General features: G+C 42.2%; 1 protein-coding gene across 1 annotated transcript in view; it reads left to right on the top strand.

Annotated features, from left to right (window-relative positions):
• Positions 1 to 18,578, top strand: part of nyap2a (neuronal tyrosine-phosphorylated phosphoinositide-3-kinase adaptor 2a) — a gene marked incomplete at both ends in the record, with an annotated part of 156,989 nt that overhangs the window by 107,203 nt on the left and 31,208 nt on the right. Inside the window, one exon of the mRNA XM_084309763.1 lies at positions 1,769 to 2,935. Within this exon, the coding sequence (XP_084165889.1) occupies positions 1,769 to 2,935 (1,167 nt within the window). The remainder of the gene's footprint in view (positions 1 to 1,768; positions 2,936 to 18,578) is intronic.

Genomic DNA, 18,578 nt, shown 5'->3' with positions numbered 1-18,578 from the left:
CCGTGGCGAGGCTAATAGAACTGCCAAGACTCCCAGACACTATCGATGACGACCATGACCCCACGACTTTGTGAGTTGACTGACCCTTACAGCGGACCTTGAGTGGTAGACAGTGCGGTTAATCTGTCTCTGCTTAGCTAATTAGGTGGGACTAATTAGGGGGCGGCTGTTGTGAAGGATCAGATTAAACCGAATATATATATTTATTTATGGATATATATTTAATAGTATTTGTATATCGTTTGATATCCCTTGTATATTCTTTGTACATATACACTGAATATCCCTTTAGTCTACTACAGCCCATAATAGTTAATTCTCTCATTGGACAAGAACCTGGCGCCAGCAGACAAGCCCCTTGAGTCAAGTTCAATAGTGCCGACGAACATGTCCCAACTAGCCCCGGTTCCGCGTAGGAATACGGCTACCGAAATACGAATGGTACTATTTGTTCACCGTGCATATAAATATGGCGCAAGTAAAGTAGAACTTTCTTTTAGTCCATTAGTCCTTTACCCTCCAACCTAGTAACAGACGTGAAGCCTCACCCACGACCCACGTGTGGTGCAGTATGGCCTATTTGGCCCCAGAATAGGCATTGAGACCTCGTGTAAATTCATAGCTGAATTGTCATAGTTTGGCACCGTATTTCTATTAAGTTAATAATAGTCTATTATGTATGGTGCATCGTTCGGTTAGAGTTCTAAAGTGAGCAGCACCCCCATCGTTTCCTCGCGTTATATAGAGTCTTAACCAGGCTGGGCAGACCACGCGTGGTGCTTTCATCCGAGGAGTTCTGGGCGAGGACGAGTGGACCTGCACATTGGATTACCTACCCGGACGACTGCTGAGCCTATACGGCATGGAATATCTATTTGCTTTGGGTGCTTTGATTTGTGGAGCGGATAACAGCCAACACCGGTGAGTGTTGGAATTACCCCCGAGAGGAGCCCAGGTGAGACGGCGCTCAACCCAGACCGAGGCCGCCTTGCTTCTCCTTCGTTGTGGACCTACAGCCTACAGCTACCGTCTACAAGAGGGCCCAAGTGTATTCATCTGTGGATCAAGATCCTGCGGGCACTGTGTTCTGTACCTGAATTCTCCCCAGGAATCGTTGGCCAGATGGGATGCAGCTGACGGCTCTCCAAACCCCCCCCCCCCCTTACTGACTTACAACCAGCAGGACCCCTTTAGTATCCCGCTATAATCCTTAAGTACCATCGCTATAGTTCCCTAAAGAACCAGGTTGTATACTTGCTTCCTGCGTAACCAGAGATTGGACATTCAGTGTTGATTTGCCTACGAATACTCATTTGCCTTACAAGTGCATTCAAATCATAAATGTAATTAAGTGAATGTTGTATATACCTTTTGCTATATTAAACCTTCGACTGTTATATTTGTGTGGACCTGATTTCATATGTGGGAAAGTGTTCATCATACTTAGATATCGTGTACTGTATGGCCAGAAGTTAAAGTACATCAAGCGGTAGTGGTTTAATGATACCATACTTATCAATACAGTCAGGGAATTGTACCCCTCAGTTACAACTACTACTACTACTACTACTACTACTACTACTACTACTACTACTACTACTACTACTACTACTACTACTACTACTACTACTACTACCACTACTACTACTATTACTACTACTACTACTACTACTACTACTACTACTACTACTACTACTACTACTACTACTACCACTACATACTATGTCTGTATCGTGCTGATGCGATGTCTGTGTGTTTGTCTCCGCAGGCTCCAAGTCAAGGCCCTACAGCGAGGAGTACAAGAGGATGCCTCCCCCGAAGCCCAAGAGGAACCCCAACACGCAGCTCAGCACCTCCTTCGACGAGTCCTACATCCTGAACCACGGCAGCGGCAAGAAGTCCTCCTCCAGGAGGGACCACCGGTCCTCGTCCCAGAGCCAGAGCCCGGCGTCCCGGGACACGGAGGACGAGGACGAGCCGGTCTACATCGAGATGGTCGGGAACATCCTGCGGGACCGGCTGCGGGGGGGCCACCAGGAGCGCGACGGTGGCGGCGAGTCGGACCCCAGCGAGTCGGTGTACGAGGAGATGAAGTACCACATGTTCGACGAGTACCTGCAGCAGGACGCCCGGTGGGAGCAGGAGTCGGGCAGCCGCTCCTCCACGCCACGGGGCTCCCTGTGCGACATCCCGGCCCCCTTCCCAAACCTACTGAGCCACCGGCCCCCGCTGCTCGTCTTCCCCCCCGCGCCGGCGCAGTGCTCGCCCAACTCCGACGAGTCCCCGCTCACCCCGCTGGACGTCACCAAGCTGCCCATGATGGACGGCGCCGGCTACAAGCCCGGCTCGTCGCCCAACGAGACGCCGCAGCCGTCGCGGAGGAAACACCACAAAGACAGGGAGAGGGACAGGGAGAGGGACAAGGAGAGGGACAGGGAGAGGGACAGGGAGAGGGACAGGGACCTTGCGTCCTCTCACACCATCACCTCCTCGGGCCGCTCCTCGGCCCCGCCGCTACCCTCCAACCTCTACAAATCCTCCAGCTCTTCCCACGGTGGCCACGGTTACCCTCGTAGCCAATCGGCATGCCCGTCCCCCGTTAGCATGGGTCGCTCGCTGACACCCCTCAGCCTGAAGCGACCCCCTCCGTACGACTCACTGATGTCAGGGGGGAGCATGCCCCGCAGCTCCTCCTCCCACTCCTCCTCTCACTCCTCCTCGTCCTCCTCCTCCCACAAGCACCAGGAGGGAGGAGGAGGAGGCGCCAAGCTCAGTAACTCCTCGTCGGCTCACGGCTCCATGCAGAACGTATCGTCATCGAGGGCGCGGACGCCCACCAGCCCCCTGGACGAGCTCACCAACCTCTTCACCAGCGGCAGGCACATGAAGAAGAAGGGAGGGAGAGACGGAGGGAGGAAGTCCAAGGAAGGAGAAGGTTAGTAGTCTCGCAAACACCACAGAAGAAGGTTACTATTCTCAGAAACACCACAGAAGAAGGTTACTATTCTCAGAAACACCACAGAAGAAGGTTAGTAGTCTCAGAAACACCACAGAAGAAGGTTAGTATTCTCAGAAACACCACAGAAAAAGGTTACTATTCTCGCAAACACCACAGAAGAAGGTTACTATTCTCAGAAACACCACAGAAGAAGGTTAGTAGTCTCAGAAACACCACAGAAGAAGGTTACTATTCTCAGGCTTGTGAATGAGCTTCTGAAGCCCATTGAGACATGTAATGTGATTTTGGACTATACAAATACACGTGACTTGACTTGACTAGTCTCAGACACACCACAGAGAAGTAGTTAGTAGTCTGACAGTTCACCTCCCACATAAAGGATGCAATGGATGTATGTAGCAGAGTAGCCCTCCAGAAGCCTAGTAAGCCTACTATCTTCCTTGGTCTGAAGTCTAGTGAGCCTAATATCTCTAGAAACAAAGAGCTCACTCTTTGTCTTAACTTGCAGTTTAAAGGAACACGCCAACTTTTGGGGAAATTCGCTTATTTGCCATGTACCCTGTTATTCAAAAAACAACAGGGCTTTTGAGGTGATGAAATCTACAGGCTACACTGGCACACCTACTTCCAGTGAATGACGCTAAGCTAGGCTAACGGTGCGGCTGTCCCCTAAGCCTAATGCGTGCACAGAGAAGAAAAGGGTATGTATCTGCTTGTCTAACTCCAGGGTAGATCGCAAATAAGCGAATTTCCCAAAAAGTTGCCGTGTTCCTTTAAACCTATTTATTTATTTATTATTTAGGAACAAAGTTTCATTATAAAAACTTCGTCGAAGGTCCATCATTGCAGGTTTGTTAGCTAGCGATGTTTTTGGGTGACCCTCAGTCCAACGTGGAGTTCCTAAATTGGCTCTCAGTCAACATAACTCTGAGAACCGCCGTCATTAACCATTTCACTACCACGCTATAGAAGGTTAACCCTTTACTATCACTGATAGTAAAGGGTTAACCTTCTGTAGTGTGGTAGTGAAAGGGTTAACTGTCTGTAGTGTGGTAGCGAAAGGGTTAACCGTCTGTAGTGTGATAGTAAAGGGTTAACCTTCTCTAGTGTGGTAGTGAAAGGGTTAACCGTCTGTAGTGTGATAGTAAAGGGTTAACCTTCTGTTGTGTGGTAGTGAAAGGGTTAACCTTCTGTAGTGTGGTAGTGAAAGGGTTAACCTGCTGTCGTGTGGCAGTGAAAGGGTTAACCTTCTGTATTGTCGCAGTGAAAGGGTTAACCGTTTGGTAATGCGGCAGTGAAAGGGTTAAACGATCGGCACAAAGCCCAGAGCTCGCAGCGAGCAGACAGCAGATTCCTTCATCTGAGTGAGTCAGTGATTGAGTTACTGATTGAGTGACATCGCTTCACATCCAAAAACCTACCCACAATGCTGTGTAACATAATTGACGGTCATGAAATGGATAGAGAAGTGCACTTAAGAAGTATCCTGTTCCTCACTGCACCGTGCCACTCCAGTCAGATGGTCTTCTTCTACAAGGTGTGGAGCATAAATTGACTGTTCTCATGTGTATACTGCCCCCTAGAGGCTCCCGACTTATCCTCTAATGATCTTACTGATACCCATCACTCTTTCCACTAAGTGTCAGTAATGTATAATGTGTGGGATCTACCTCCTCTAGCTTTAATCTCATTGGCTGTACTGTGTAGATAGGAACTAACCTCCTCTAGCTTTAATCTCATTGGCTGTACTGTGTAGATAGGAACTAACCTCCTCTAGCTTTAATCTCATTGGCTGTATGTGACTATGACTCTGACTGTTTGAATCTAACCCTAACTAACATTACTGTCACGCACTTGTCCTAATAAACTAACCTACACTGTAGCACTCAACACTTTGATGAACATTGTTACTCAGCTGATAGAGTTGTGCCCTTCCTGATGACTTGTCGTACAGAACTTGTAAGTCGCTTTGGATAGCTAAATGACAAAATGTAAAATGTAATGTATGTATGACTGACTGTATGACTCTGACTGTATGACTCTGACTGTATGACTCTGACTGTATGACTCTATGACTCTGACTGTATGACTCTGACTGTATGACTCTATGACTCTGACTGTATGACTCTATGACTCTGACTGTATGACTCTGACTCTATGATTCTGACTGTATGACTCTGACTGTATGACTCTGACTCTATGACTCTGACTCTATGACTCTGACTCTATGACTCTATGACTCTGACTGTATGACTCTGACTGTATGACTGACTGTATGACTCTGACTGTATGACTCTATGACTCTGATTGTATGACTCTATGACTCTGACTGTATGACTCTGACTGTATGACTGTATGACTCTGACTGTATGACTCTGACTGTATGACTGACTGTATGACTCTGACTGTATGACTCTGACTGTATGATTGTATGACTCTGACTGTATGACTGACTGTATGACTCTGACTGTATGACTCTGACTGTATGACTCTGACTGTATGACTCTGAGTCTATGACTCTGACTGTATGACTCTGACTGTATGACTCTGACTCTATGACTCTGACTGTATGACTCTGACTGTATGACTCTGACTGTATGACTCTGACTGTATGATTGTATGACTCTGACTGTATGACTCTGACTGTATGACTCTGACTGTATGACTGTATGACTCTGACTGTATGACTCTATGACTCTGACTGTATGACTGACTGTATGACACTATGACTCTGACTGTATGACTGACTGTATGACTGACTGTATGACTGACTGTATGACACTATGACTCTGACTGTATGACACTATGACTGTATGACTTATTTATGAGAAAGGAGCACAATGTTACATTGTCATGTTTATTTCATCATTATCCTCTGTGGGTGTGTGTGTGTGTGTGTGTGTGTGTGTGTGTGTGTGTGTGTGTGTGTGTGTGTGTGTGTGTGTGTGTGTGTGTGTGTGTGTGTGTGTGTGTGTGTGTGTGTGTGTGTGTGTGTGTGTGTGTGTGTGTGTGTGTGTGTGTGTGTGTGTGTGTGTGTGAGAGCAGGGTAAATTATGTGATGAAGATTAAACATTAAAGAAACAGCCTACGCACATCAGCGAAAAATACATGAAGAGAGAGGGAGAGAGGGGGGGAGAGTGGGAGAAAGAGAGAGGGAGAGTGAGTGAGTGAGCGAGAGAGGAAGTGAGAGAGGGGAAGAGAGAGAGGGAGGAGAGAGATGGATGAGAGAGAAGAGAGAGAGAAGAGAGAGAGAGAGAGAGAGAGTGAGAGGAGAGAGAGGGGAAGAGAGAGAGAGGGGGGGGAGAAAAAATGTGAGTGAGTGAGTGAGTGAGTGAGAGAGGAGAGAGGAAGTGAGAGAGGGGAAGAGAGAGAGGGAGGAGAGAGATGGATGAGAGAGAAGAGAGTGTGAGAGAGAGAGAGTGGACGAAAGGATGTTTGATGGTAGAAAGAAGAGCTAGACATGAGAGATAGAAAGGAGAGGTAGAAAGAAGAGGTAGAAAAAAGAGGTAGAGAAGAGGAAGCAGTGACCCAGATTTCTCCAGATTCCACCAGTGATGTCATCAGTCAACGGCTCCTTAAAGAAATACTGACTGAACCGGAAGACAGATGATGTCATCACACTGCACCACAGCAAGATGATGATGTCATCAGTCACTGACCTCACTCGTTGGCCATGCCACGTACTCGCAAATCGCTATAAAATCAATTATCACATTCTTATTCACCTCTATTTGAGGTTAGGTTTAGGTGTGAGGCCTTCAGTAAGGTTAAAGGTTAGGGTTACAGTAAAGGTTAGGTCTCTGATCGAGTGTTGGAGATATCTGCAATAGATACGTCTGTTGTTACTCCAATACTGTGGACAAGAAATATCTTGTCTTTCTACATCTCTTCTCTTTCTTCATCTCTTCTCTTTCTACATCTCTTCTCTTTCTTCATCTCTTCTCTTTCTTCATCTCTTCTCTTTATACATCTCTTCTCTTTCTACACCTCTTCTCTTTCTACACCTCTTCTCTTTATACATCTCTTCTCTTTATACATCTCTTCTCTTTCTACACCTCTTCTCTTTCTACATCTCTTCTCTTTCTACATATCTTCTCTTTATACACCTCTTCTCTTTCTACATCTCTTCTCTTCTACATCTCTTCTCTTTATACACCTCTTCTCTTTATACACCTCTTCTCTTCTACATCTCTTCTCTTTATACATATCTTCTCTTTATACATCTCTTCTCTTTATACATCTCTTCTCTTTCTACATCTCTTCTCTTCTACATATCTTCTCTTTATACACCTCTTCTCTTTATACATCTCTTCTCTTTATACATCTCTTCTCTTCTACATCTCTTCTCTTTATACATATCTTCTCTTTATACATCTCTTCTCTTTATACATCTCTTCTCTTTATACACCTCTTCTCTTCTACATCTCTTCTCTTTATACACCTCTTCTCTTTCTACGTCTCTTCTCTTTCTACACCTCTTCTCTTCTACATCTCTTCTCTTTATACACCTCTTCTCTTTCTACATCTCTTTTCTTTATACATCTCTTCTCTTTATACACCTCTTCTCTTTATACATCTCTTCTCTTTATACACCTCTTCTCTTTCTACATCTCTTTTCTTTATACATCTCTTCTCTTTATACACCTCTTCTCTTTATACATATCTTCTCTTTATACACCTCTTCTCTTTCTACACCTCTTCTCTTTCTTCATCTCTTCTCTTTCTACACCGCTTCTCTTTATACACCTCTTCTCTTTATACACCTCTTCTCTTTATACATATCTTCTCTTTCTACACCGCTTCTCTTTATACACCTCTTCTCTTTATACACCTCTTCTCTTTATACATATCTTCTCTTTCTACACCTCTTCTCTTTCTACATCTCTTCTCTTTATACATATCTTCTCTTTCTACATATCTTCTCTTTCTACATATCTTCTCTTTCTACACCTCTTCTTTCTACATCTCTTCTCTTTATACATCTCTTCTCTTTATACATCTCTTCTCTTTATACACCTTTTCTCTTTCTACATCTCTTCTCTTTATACATCTCTTCTCTTTCTACACCTCTTCTCTTTCTACACCTTTTCTCTTTCTACATCTCTTCTCTTTCTACATCTCTTCTCTTTCTACATCTCTTCTCTTTCTACACCTTTTCTCTTTCTACATCTCTTCTCTTTCTACATCTCTTCTCTTTCTACACCTCTTCTTTCTACATCTCTTCTCTTTCTACATCTCTTCTCTTTCTACATCTCTTCTCTTTCTACACCTCTTCTCTTTCTACACCTCTTCTTTCTACACCTCTTCTCTTTCTACATCTCTTCTCTTTCTACATCTCTTCTCTTTCTACATCTCTTCTCTTTCTTCATCTCTTCTCTTTCTACATCTCTTCTCTTTCTACATCCTTCTCTTTCTACACATCTTCTTTCTACATCTCTTCTCTTTCTACATCTCTTCTCTTTCTACATCTCTTCTCTTTCTACATCACTTCTCTTTCTTCATATCTTCTCTTTCTACATCTCTTCTCTTTCTACATCTCTTCTCTTTCTACATCTCTTCTCTTTCTACACCTCTTCTTTCTACATCTCTTCTCTTTATACATCTCTTCTCTTTCTTCATCTCTTCTCTTTCTTCATCTCTTCTCTTTCTACATCTCTTCTCTTTCTACATCTCTTCTCTTTCTACATCTCTTCTCTTTATACATCTCTTCTCTTTCTTCATCTCTTCTCTTTCTTCATCTCTTCTCTTTCTACATCTCTTCTCTTTCTACATCTCTTCTCTTTATACATCTCTTCTCTTTCTACATCTCTTCTCTTTCTTCATCTCTTCTCTTTCTACATCTCTTCTCTTTATACACCTCTTCTCTTTATACATCGCTTCTCTTTCTTCATCTCTTCTCTTTCTACATCTCTTCTCTTTCTACATCTCTTCTCTTTCTACATCTCTTCTCTTTATACATCTCTTCTCTTTCTTCATCTCTTCTCTTTCTTCATCTCTTCTCTTTCTACATCTCTTCTCTTTCTACATCTCTTCTCTTTCTACATCTCTTCTCTTTCTACATCTCTTCTCTTTCTACATCTCTTCTCTTTATACATCTCTTCTCTTTCTTCATCTCTTCTCTTTCTTCATCTCTTCTCTTTCTACATCTCTTCTCTTTCTACATCTCTTCTCTTTATACATCTCTTCTCTTTCTACATCTCTTCTCTTTCTTCATCTCTTCTCTTTCTACATCTCTTCTCTTTATACACCTCTTCTCTTTATACATCGCTTCTCTTTCTTCATCTCTTCTCTTTCTACATCTCTTCTCTTTCTACATCTCTTCTCTTTCTACATCTCTTCTCTTTATACATCTCTTCTCTTTCTTCATCTCTTCTCTTTCTTCATCTCTTCTCTTTCTACATCTCTTCTCTTTCTACATCTCTTCTCTTTATACATCTCTTCTCTTTCTACATCTCTTCTCTTTCTTCATCTCTTCTCTTTCTACATCTCTTCTCTTTCTACATCTCTTCTCTTTATACATATCTTCTCTTTCTACATCTCTTCTCTTTCTACATCTCTTCTCTTTCTTCATCTCTTCTCTTTATACATCTCTTCTCTTTATACATCTCTTCTCTTTCTACATCTCTTCTCTTTCTACATCTCTTCTCTTTCTACATCTCTTCTCTTTCTACATCTCTTCTCTTTCTACATCACTTCTCTTTCTTCATCTCTTCTCTTTCTTCATCTCTTCTCTTTCTTCATCTCTTCTCTTTATACATCTCTTCTCTTTCTACATATCTTCTCTTTCTACATCTCTTCTCTTTCTACATATCTTCTCTTTCTACATCTCTTCTCTTTCTACATCTCTTCTCTTTCTACACCTCTTCTTTATACATCTCTTCTCTTTCTACATCTCTTCTCTTTCTACATCTCTTCTCTTTATACATCTCTTCTCTTTCTACATCTCTTCTCTTTCTTCATCTCTTCTCTTTCTACATTTCTTCTCTTTCTACATCTCTTCTCGTTCTACATCTCTTCTCTTTCTACATCTCTTCTCTTTCTACACCTCTTCTCTTTCTACATCCTTCTCTTTCTACATATCTTCTCTTTCTACATCTCTTCTCTTTCTACATATCTTCTCTTTATACATCTCTTCTCTTTCTACATCTCTTCTCTTTATACATCTCTTCTCTTTCTACATCTCTTCTCTTTCTACATCTCTTCTCTTTATACATCTCTTCTCTTTCTACATCTCTTCTCTTTCTACATCACTTCTCTTTCTTCATCTCTTCTCTTTCTTCATCTCTTCTCTTTCTTCATCTCTTCTCTTTCTACATCTCTTCTCTTTCTACATCTCTTCTCTTTCTACATCTCTTCTCTTTCTACACCTCTTCTTTCTACATCTCTTCTCTTTCTACACCTCTTCTTTCTACATCTCTTCTCTTTCTACATCTCTTCTCTTTATACACCTCTTCTTTCTACATCTCTTCTCTTTCTACATCTCTTCTCTTTCTACATCTCTTCTCTTTCTACATCACTTCTCTTTCTTCATCTCTTCTCTTTCTTCATCTCTTCTCTTTCTTCATCTCTTCTCTTTATACATCTCTTCTCTTTCTACACCTCTTCTTTCTACACCTCTTCTCTTTCTACATCTCTTCTCTTTATACATCTCTTCTCTTTCTACACCTCTTCTCTTTCTACATCTCTTCTCTTTCTACATCTCTTCTCTTTCTTCATCTCTTATCTTTCTACATCTCTTCTCTTTCTTCATCTCTTCTCTTTCTACACCTCTTCTCTTTCTACATATCTTCTCTTTCTACATCTCTTCTCTTTCTTCATCTCTACTCTTTCTTCATATCTTCTCTTTCTTCATCTCTTCTCTTTCTACATTCTTCTCTTTCTACACCTCTTCTCTTTCTACATCCTTCTCTTTCTACATTCTTCTCTTTCTACATCTCTTCTCTTTCTTCATCTCTTCTCTTTCTTCATCTCTTCTCTTTCTACATCTCTTCTCTTTCTTCATCTCTTCTCTTTCTTCATCACTTCTCTTTCTTCATCTCTTCTCTTTCTACATCCTTCTCTTTCTACACCTCTTCTCTTTCTACATCTCTTCTCTTTATACATCTCTTCTCTTTATACATCTCTTCTCTTTCTTCATCTCTTCTCTTTCTACATCTCTTCTCTTTCTACATCTCTTCTCTTTCTACATCTCTTCTCTTTCTTCATCTCTTCTCTTTCTACATCTCTTCTCTTTCTTCATCTCTTCTCTTTCTACATTTCTTCTCTTTCTACATCTCTTCTCTTTCTACATCTCTTCTCTTTCTACATCTCTTCTCTTTCTTCTTTCTACACCTCTTCTCTTTCTACATCTCTTCTCTTTCTACATCTCTTCTCTTTCTTCATCTCTTCTCTTTCTACATTTCTTCTCTTTCTACATCTCTTCTCGTTCTACATCTCTTCTCTTTCTACATCTCTTCTCTTTCTACACCTCTTCTCTTTCTACATCCTTCTCTTTCTACATCCTTCTCTTTCTACATCTCTTCTCTTTCTACATCCTTCTCTTTCTACATCCTTCTCTTTCTACATCTCTTCTCTTTCTACATCTCTTGTCTTTCTACATCCTTCTCTTTCTACATCTCTTCTCTTTCTACACCTCTTCTCTTTCTACATCTCTTCTCTTTCTACATCTCTTCTCTTTCTTCATCTCTTCTCTTTCTACATTTCTTCTCTTTTTACATCCTTCTCTTTCTACACCCTTCTCTTTCTACATCTCTTCTCTTTCTACATCCTTCTCTTTCTACATCCTTCTCTTTCTACATCTCTTCTCTTTCTACATCCTTCTCTTTCTACACCTCTTCTCTTTCTACATCTCTTCTCTTTCTACATCCTTCTCTTTCTACATCCTTCTCTTTCTACACCCTTCTCTTTCTACATCGCTTCTCTTTCTACATCCTTCTCTTTCTACATCCTTCTCTTTCTACATCTCTTCTCTTTATACATCTCTTCTCTTTCTACATCCTTCTCTTTCTACACCTCTTCTCTTTCTACATCTCTTCTCTTTCTACATCCTTCTCTTTCTACATCCTTCTCTTTCTACACCCTTCTCTTTCTACATCTCTTCTCTTTCTACATCCTTCTCTTTCTACATCCTTCTCTTTCTACATCTCTTCTCTTTCCTTCTCCAGAACACGCCTCGTAACAGAAATAGGTTCCTAATGTGTTAAAACAGGTTCCTCATATCTGTAGCACACGGTACGCAAAATAATATGACTGCTGTGTGTGTGTGTGTGTGTGTGTGTGTGTGTGTGTGTGTGTGTGTGTGTGTGTGTGTGTGTGTGTGTGCGCGTGTGTGTGTGTGTGTGTGTGTGTGTGTGTGTGTGTGTGTGTGTGTGTGTGTGTGTGCGTGCGTGTGTGTGTGTGTGTGTGTGTGTGTGTGTGTGTGTGTGTGTGCGTGCGTGTGTGTGTTGGCAGGCTTACAGCTAACACGGTGTAGCATGTTATCATCATGGTGTTGTGGACTAGAACGGCTGACCTATTTACATCTGTTATGTACCATACAGTATATATAGTAGAAGCTGGCATCATGGTGGAGTGAGCAGCAGCTTGTGCACGTGGCGTGTGGATACAGCAGCGTGTTGCCATGGTAGCAGAATGAGCAGCAGTGGCGTTGATGAGCGGCCTGATCGCACGGTATCTCTGTGGCTCAGCTTGGCAACGTAGCTGATTCTGGCTCCAGGCAGCGTGGAGAACACAGGAGAACATGTAGGAGTGTATCAGTGTATCAGTGTATCAGTGTATCAGTGTATCAGTGTAGCAGTGTATCAGAGTATCAGTGTATCAGTGTGTCAGTGTATCAGTGTATCAGTGTATCAGTGTATCAGTGTATCAGTGTATCAGTGTATCAGTGTATCAGTGTATCAGTGTAGCAGTGTATCAGAGTATCAGTGTATCAGTGTGTCAGTGTATCAGTGTATCAGTGTATCAGTGTATCAGTGTATCAGTGTAGCAGTGTATCAGTGTATCAGTGTATCAGTGTATCAGTGTATCAGTGTAGGAGTGTAGCAGTGTAGGAGTGTAGCGGTGTATCAGTGTAGCGGTGTATCAGTGTAGCAGTGTATCAGTGTAGCAGTGTAGCAGTGTATCAGTGTAGGAGTGTATCAGTGTATCAGTGTATCAGTGTAGCAGTGGATCAGTGTATCAGTGTATCAGTGTATCAGTGTAGCAGTGTAGCGGTGTATCAGTGTAGCAGTGTATCAGTGTATCAGTGTAGGAGTGTAGCGGTGTAGGAGTGTATCAGTGTAGCAGTGTACGAGTGTAGCGTGTATCAGTGTATCAGTGTATCAGTGTAGCAGTGTATCAGTGTATCAGTGTATCAGTGTAGCAGTGTAGCAGTGTATCAGTGTATCAGTGTAGCAGTGTATCAGTGTATCAGTGTAGCAGTGTATCAGTGTATCAGTGTATCAGTGTAGCAGTGTAGCAGTGTAGCAGTGTATCAGTGTATCAGTGTAGCAGTGTATCAGTGTAGCAGTGTATCAGTGTATCAGTGTAGCGGTGTATCAGTGTATCAGTGTAGCGGTGTATCAGTGTAGCAGTGTATCAGTGTATCAGTGTATCAGTGTAGCGGTGTATCAGTGTAGCAGTGTATCAGTGTAGCGGTGTATCAGTGTATCAGTGTAGCGGTGTATCAGTGTAGCAGTGTATCAGTGTATCAGTGTATCAGTGTAGCGGTGTATCAGTGTAGCAGTGTATCAGTGTATCAGTGTAGCAGTGTATCAGTGTAGCGGTGTATCAGTGTATCAGTGTAGCGGTGTATCAGTGTAGCAGTGTAGCAGTGTATCAGTGTAGCAGTGTATCAGTGTAGGAGTGTATCAGTGTATCAGTTCAGCAGTGTATCAGTGTAGCAGTGTATCAGTGTATCAGTTCAGCAGTGTATCAGTGTAGTAGTGTAGCAGTGTAGTAGTGTAGCAGTGTAGCAGTGTAGTAGTGTATCAGTGTAGTAGTGTAGCAGTGTAGCAGTGTATCAGTGTATCAGTGTAGGAGTGTATCAGTGTATCAGTGTATCAGTGTATCAGTGTATCAGTGTATCAGTTCAGCAGTGTATCAGTGTAGTAGTGTAGCAGTGTAGTAGTGTAGCAGTGTAGCAGTGTATCAGTGTATCAGTGTAGGAGTGTAGGAGTGTAGTAGTGTAGTAGTGTAGCAGTGTATCAGTGTAGTAGTGTATCAGTGTAGTAGTGTAGCAGTGTAGTAGTGTAGTAGTGTAGCAGTGTAGTAGTGTATCAGTGTAGCAGTGTAGTAGTGTATCAGTGTAGTAGTGTAGCAGTGTAGCAGTGTATCAGTGTATCAGTGTATCAGTGTATCAGTGTATCAGTTCAGCAGTGTATCAGTGTAGTAGTGTAGCAGTGTAGTAGTGTAGCAGTGTAGCAGTGTATCAGTGTATCAGTGTAGGAGTGTAGGAGTGTAGTAGTGTAGTAGTGTAGCAGTGTATCAGTGTAGTAGTGTATCAGTGTAGCAGTGTAGCAGTGTAGTAGTGTAGGAGTGTATCAGTGTATCAGTGTATCAGTTCAGCAGTGTATCAGTGTAGTAGTGTATCAGTGTAGTAGTGTAGCAGTGTAGTAGTGTATCAGTGTAGTAGTGTAGCAGTGTAGTAGTGTAGCAGTGTAGGAGTGTAGTAGTGTAGTAGTGTAGCAGTGTATCAGTGTATCAGTGTAGGAGTGTAGGAGTGTAGTAGTGTAGTAGTGTATCAGTGTATCAGTGTAGCAGTGTAGCAGTGTAGTAGTGTAGGAGTGTATCAGTGTATCAGTGTATCAGTTCAGCAGTGTATCAGTGTAGTAGTGTATCAGTGTAGTAGTGTAGCAGTGTATCAGTGTATCAGTGTATCAGTGTAGCAGTGTAGTAGTGTAGCGGTGTAGCAGTGTAGTAGTGTATCAGTGTAGCAGTGTAGCAGTGTAGTAGTGTAGCGGTGTAGCAGTGTAGTAGTGTATCAGTGTAGCAGTGTAGTAGTGTAGCGGTGTAGCAGTGTATCAGTGTATCAGTTCAGCAGTGTATCAGTGTAGCAGTGTAGCAGTGTAGTAGTGTAGTAGTGTAGTAGTGTAGTAGTGTAGTAGTGTAGTAGTGTAGTAGTGTAGTAGTATAGCAGTGTAGCAGTGTAGCAGTGTAGCAGTGTAGTAGTGTAGCAGTGTAGCAGTGTAGCAGTGTAGTAGTGTAGTAGTGTAGTAGTGTAGTAGTGTAGTAGTGTAGTAGTATAGCAGTGTAGCAGTGTAGCAGTGTAGCAGTGTAGTAGTGTAGCAGTGTAGCAGTGTAGCAGTGTAGCAGTGTAGCAGTGTATCAGTGTATCAGTGTATCAGTGTATCAGTGTATCAGTGTAGTAGTGTAGCAGTGTAGCAGTGTAGCAGTGTAGCAGTGTATCAGTGTATCAGTGTAACAGTGTAGCAGTGTAGCAGTGTAGTAGTGTAGCAGTGTATCAGTGTATCAGTGTAGCAGTGTAGTAGTGTAACAGTGTAGCAGTGTAGCAGTGTAGTAGTGTAGCAGTGTAGTAGTGTAGTTGTGTAGCAGTGTAGCAGTGTATCAGTGTAGCAGTGTAGTAGTGTAACAGTGTAGCAGTGTAGCAGTGTAGTAGTGTAGCAGTGTAGCAGTGTAGCAGTGTAGCAGTGTATCAGTGTATCAGTGTAGTAGTGTAACAGTGTAGCAGTGTAGCAGTGTAGTAGTGTAGCAGTGTATCAGTGTAGCAGTGTATCAGTGTAGCAGTGTAGCAGTGTATCAGTGTAGCAGTGTATCAGTGTATCAGTGTATCAGTGTATCAGTGTAGCAGTGTATCAGTGTAGCAGTGTAGCAGTGTAGCAGTGTAGCAGTGTATCAGTGTATCAGTGTAGTAGTGTAGCAGTGTAGCAGTGTGTCAGTGTAGCAGTGTAGTAGTGTAGCAGTGTATCAGTGTAGCAGTGTATCAGTGTATCAGTGTATCAGTGTAGCAGTGTATCAGTGTAGCAGTGTAGCAGTGTAGCAGTGTAGCAGTGTATCAGTGTAGCAGTGTATCAGTGTAGTAGTGTAGCAGTGTATCAGTGTATCAGTGTAGTAGTGTAGCAGTGTAGCAGTGTATCAGTGTAGCAGTGTAGTAGTGTAGCAGTGTATCAGTGTATCAGTGTAGTAGTGTAGCAGTGTAGCAGTGTATCAGTGTAGCAGTGTAGCAGTGTAGCAGTGTATCAGTGTAGCAGTGTATCAGTGTAGCAGTGTAGCAGTGTAGCAGTGTAGCAGTGTATCAGTGTATCAGTGTAGTAGTGTAGCAGTGTAGCAGTGTATCAGTGTAGCAGTGTAGTAGTGTAGCAGTGTATCAGTGTATCAGTGTAGTAGTGTAGCAGTGTAGTAGTGTATCAGTGTAGCAGTGTAGCAGTGTAGCAGTGTAGCGGTGTGTGTGGTGCGTGTCGTCACGGCAACGTGTATAGAGGTGTGTTACTTGGCCTGAAGCCCAACATCTCCCTTGACCTGAAGCCTGGTAAGCCCAATATCTCCCTTGACCTGAAGCCTGGTAAGCCCAATATCTCCCTTGACCTGAAGCCTGGTAAGCCCAATATCTCCCTTGACCTGAAGCCTGGTAAGCCCAATATCTCCCTTGACCTGAAGCCTGGTAAGCCCAACATCTCCCTTGGCCTGAAGCATTGTGTCCACCAGATACTCCCTGGCGGCGAGGAAGCTGGCAGATTGCAGCTCTCGTCGTTGTACTCCCCACGTGACACAGTATCCAGAGAGGGATATTTAGCCTCGCAGGTCTGTCGGAGTTCTGAATGAAAAACCTTGGCCTCTTTTCTTTACAACCGTATATTCGTTACGAGGAGAAGGAGCGGGCGAAGCAGTTCTGTGCATAAAGATACATAATTTATTCAGTCTGGGAATATCCGCTGGAACAGAGAGAGCCTGGTATACATCAAACACACATGTCAGGAAATAAATAGAACAGCAGCAGGAGCACATGGGACAAGTACAATACTACACTGTACTGATACTGTATAACAATACTACACTGTACTGATACTGTATAACAATACTACACTGTACTGATACTGTATAACAATACTACACTGTACTGATACTGTATAACAATACTACACTGTACTGATACTGTATAACAATACTACACTGTACTGATACTGTATAACAATACTACACTGTACTGATACTGTGTAACAATACTACACTGTACTGATACTGTGTAACAATACTACACTGTGCTGATACTGTATAACAATACTACACTGTACTGATACTGTATAACAATACTACACTGTACTGATACTGTGAAACAATACTACACTGTACTGATACTGTGTAACAATACTACACTGTACTGATACTGTGTAACAATACTACACTGTACTGATACTGTATAACAATACTACACTGTACTGATACTGTATAACAATACTACACTATACTGACACCGTGTAACAATACTACAATGTACTGATACTGTGTAACAATACTACACTGTACTGATACTGTGTAACAATACTACACTGTACTGATACTGTGTAACAATACTACACTGTACTGATACTGTGTAACAATACTACACTGTACTGATACTGTGTAACAATACTACACTGTACTGATACTGTGTAACAATACTACACTGTACTGATACTGTATAACAATACTACACTGTACTGATACTGTGTAACAATACTACACTGTACTGATACTGTATAACAATACTACACTGTACTGCCACCGTGTAACAATACTACACTGTACTGATACTGTGTAACAATACTACACTGTACTGATACTGTGTAACAATACTACACTGTACTGATAGTATATAACAATACTACACTGTACTGATACCGTGTAACAATACTACACTGTACTGATACTATATAACAATACTACACTGTACTGATACTGTATAACAATACTACACTGTACTGATACCGTGTAACAATACTACACTGTACTGATACTGTGTAACAATACTACACTGTACTGATACTGTATAACAATACTACACTGTACTGATACTGTATAACAATACTACACTGTACTGACACCGTGTAACAATACTACACTGTACTGATACTGTATAACAATACTACACTGTACTGACACTGTGTAACAATACTACACTGTACTGATACTGTGTAACAATACTACACTGTACTGATACTTCCCCTAGCAGTGTTAGAACAAATGTAGATTAGATTAAAATGTATTGTCATCATGTAGCAAAAATACAGTACAATGAAAAGAAGTTTGGCATCCAACTAGAGTGCAAATCTAACAGTAAAGTGCAATAATAATATACAGTGTACAGGTGATTAAACTGGGTATAATATAAATTAGTACTACTGAGTAATAGTGCTAATCAGATGTATGTACAGAGTTTAGAGTATTAATATGTACAGTGATACAGGTATAAAGACACTATGGTAGTAAGTCATACTGGCCCGCAGCGTAACTGGTAAGAGTAGGTTAGGGATATGTACAGATATAGATATAGTATGCGGCTGAGTGGTGCAGTGGGCAAGGCGCTCGCCACTAACGCAGGAGATGCTGGTATCGAGCCCAGCTCTCGGCGTTGCTACCGGCTTGGCCGGCCGTCATACTCACACAATTGGCAGTGTTAGAGGGTGGGAAAGCCGGTGGGTGGGGA

The sequence above is a fragment of the Notolepis coatsorum genome (assembly GCF_963971535.1).
Source record: "Notolepis coatsorum genome assembly, chromosome: 1".
In the NCBI taxonomy this organism is placed as follows: Eukaryota; Metazoa; Chordata; class Actinopteri; order Aulopiformes; family Paralepididae; genus Notolepis; species Notolepis coatsorum.
Note: the sequence above shows the minus strand (reverse complement) of the source record. Positions and strands in the feature narration are given on the sequence as shown.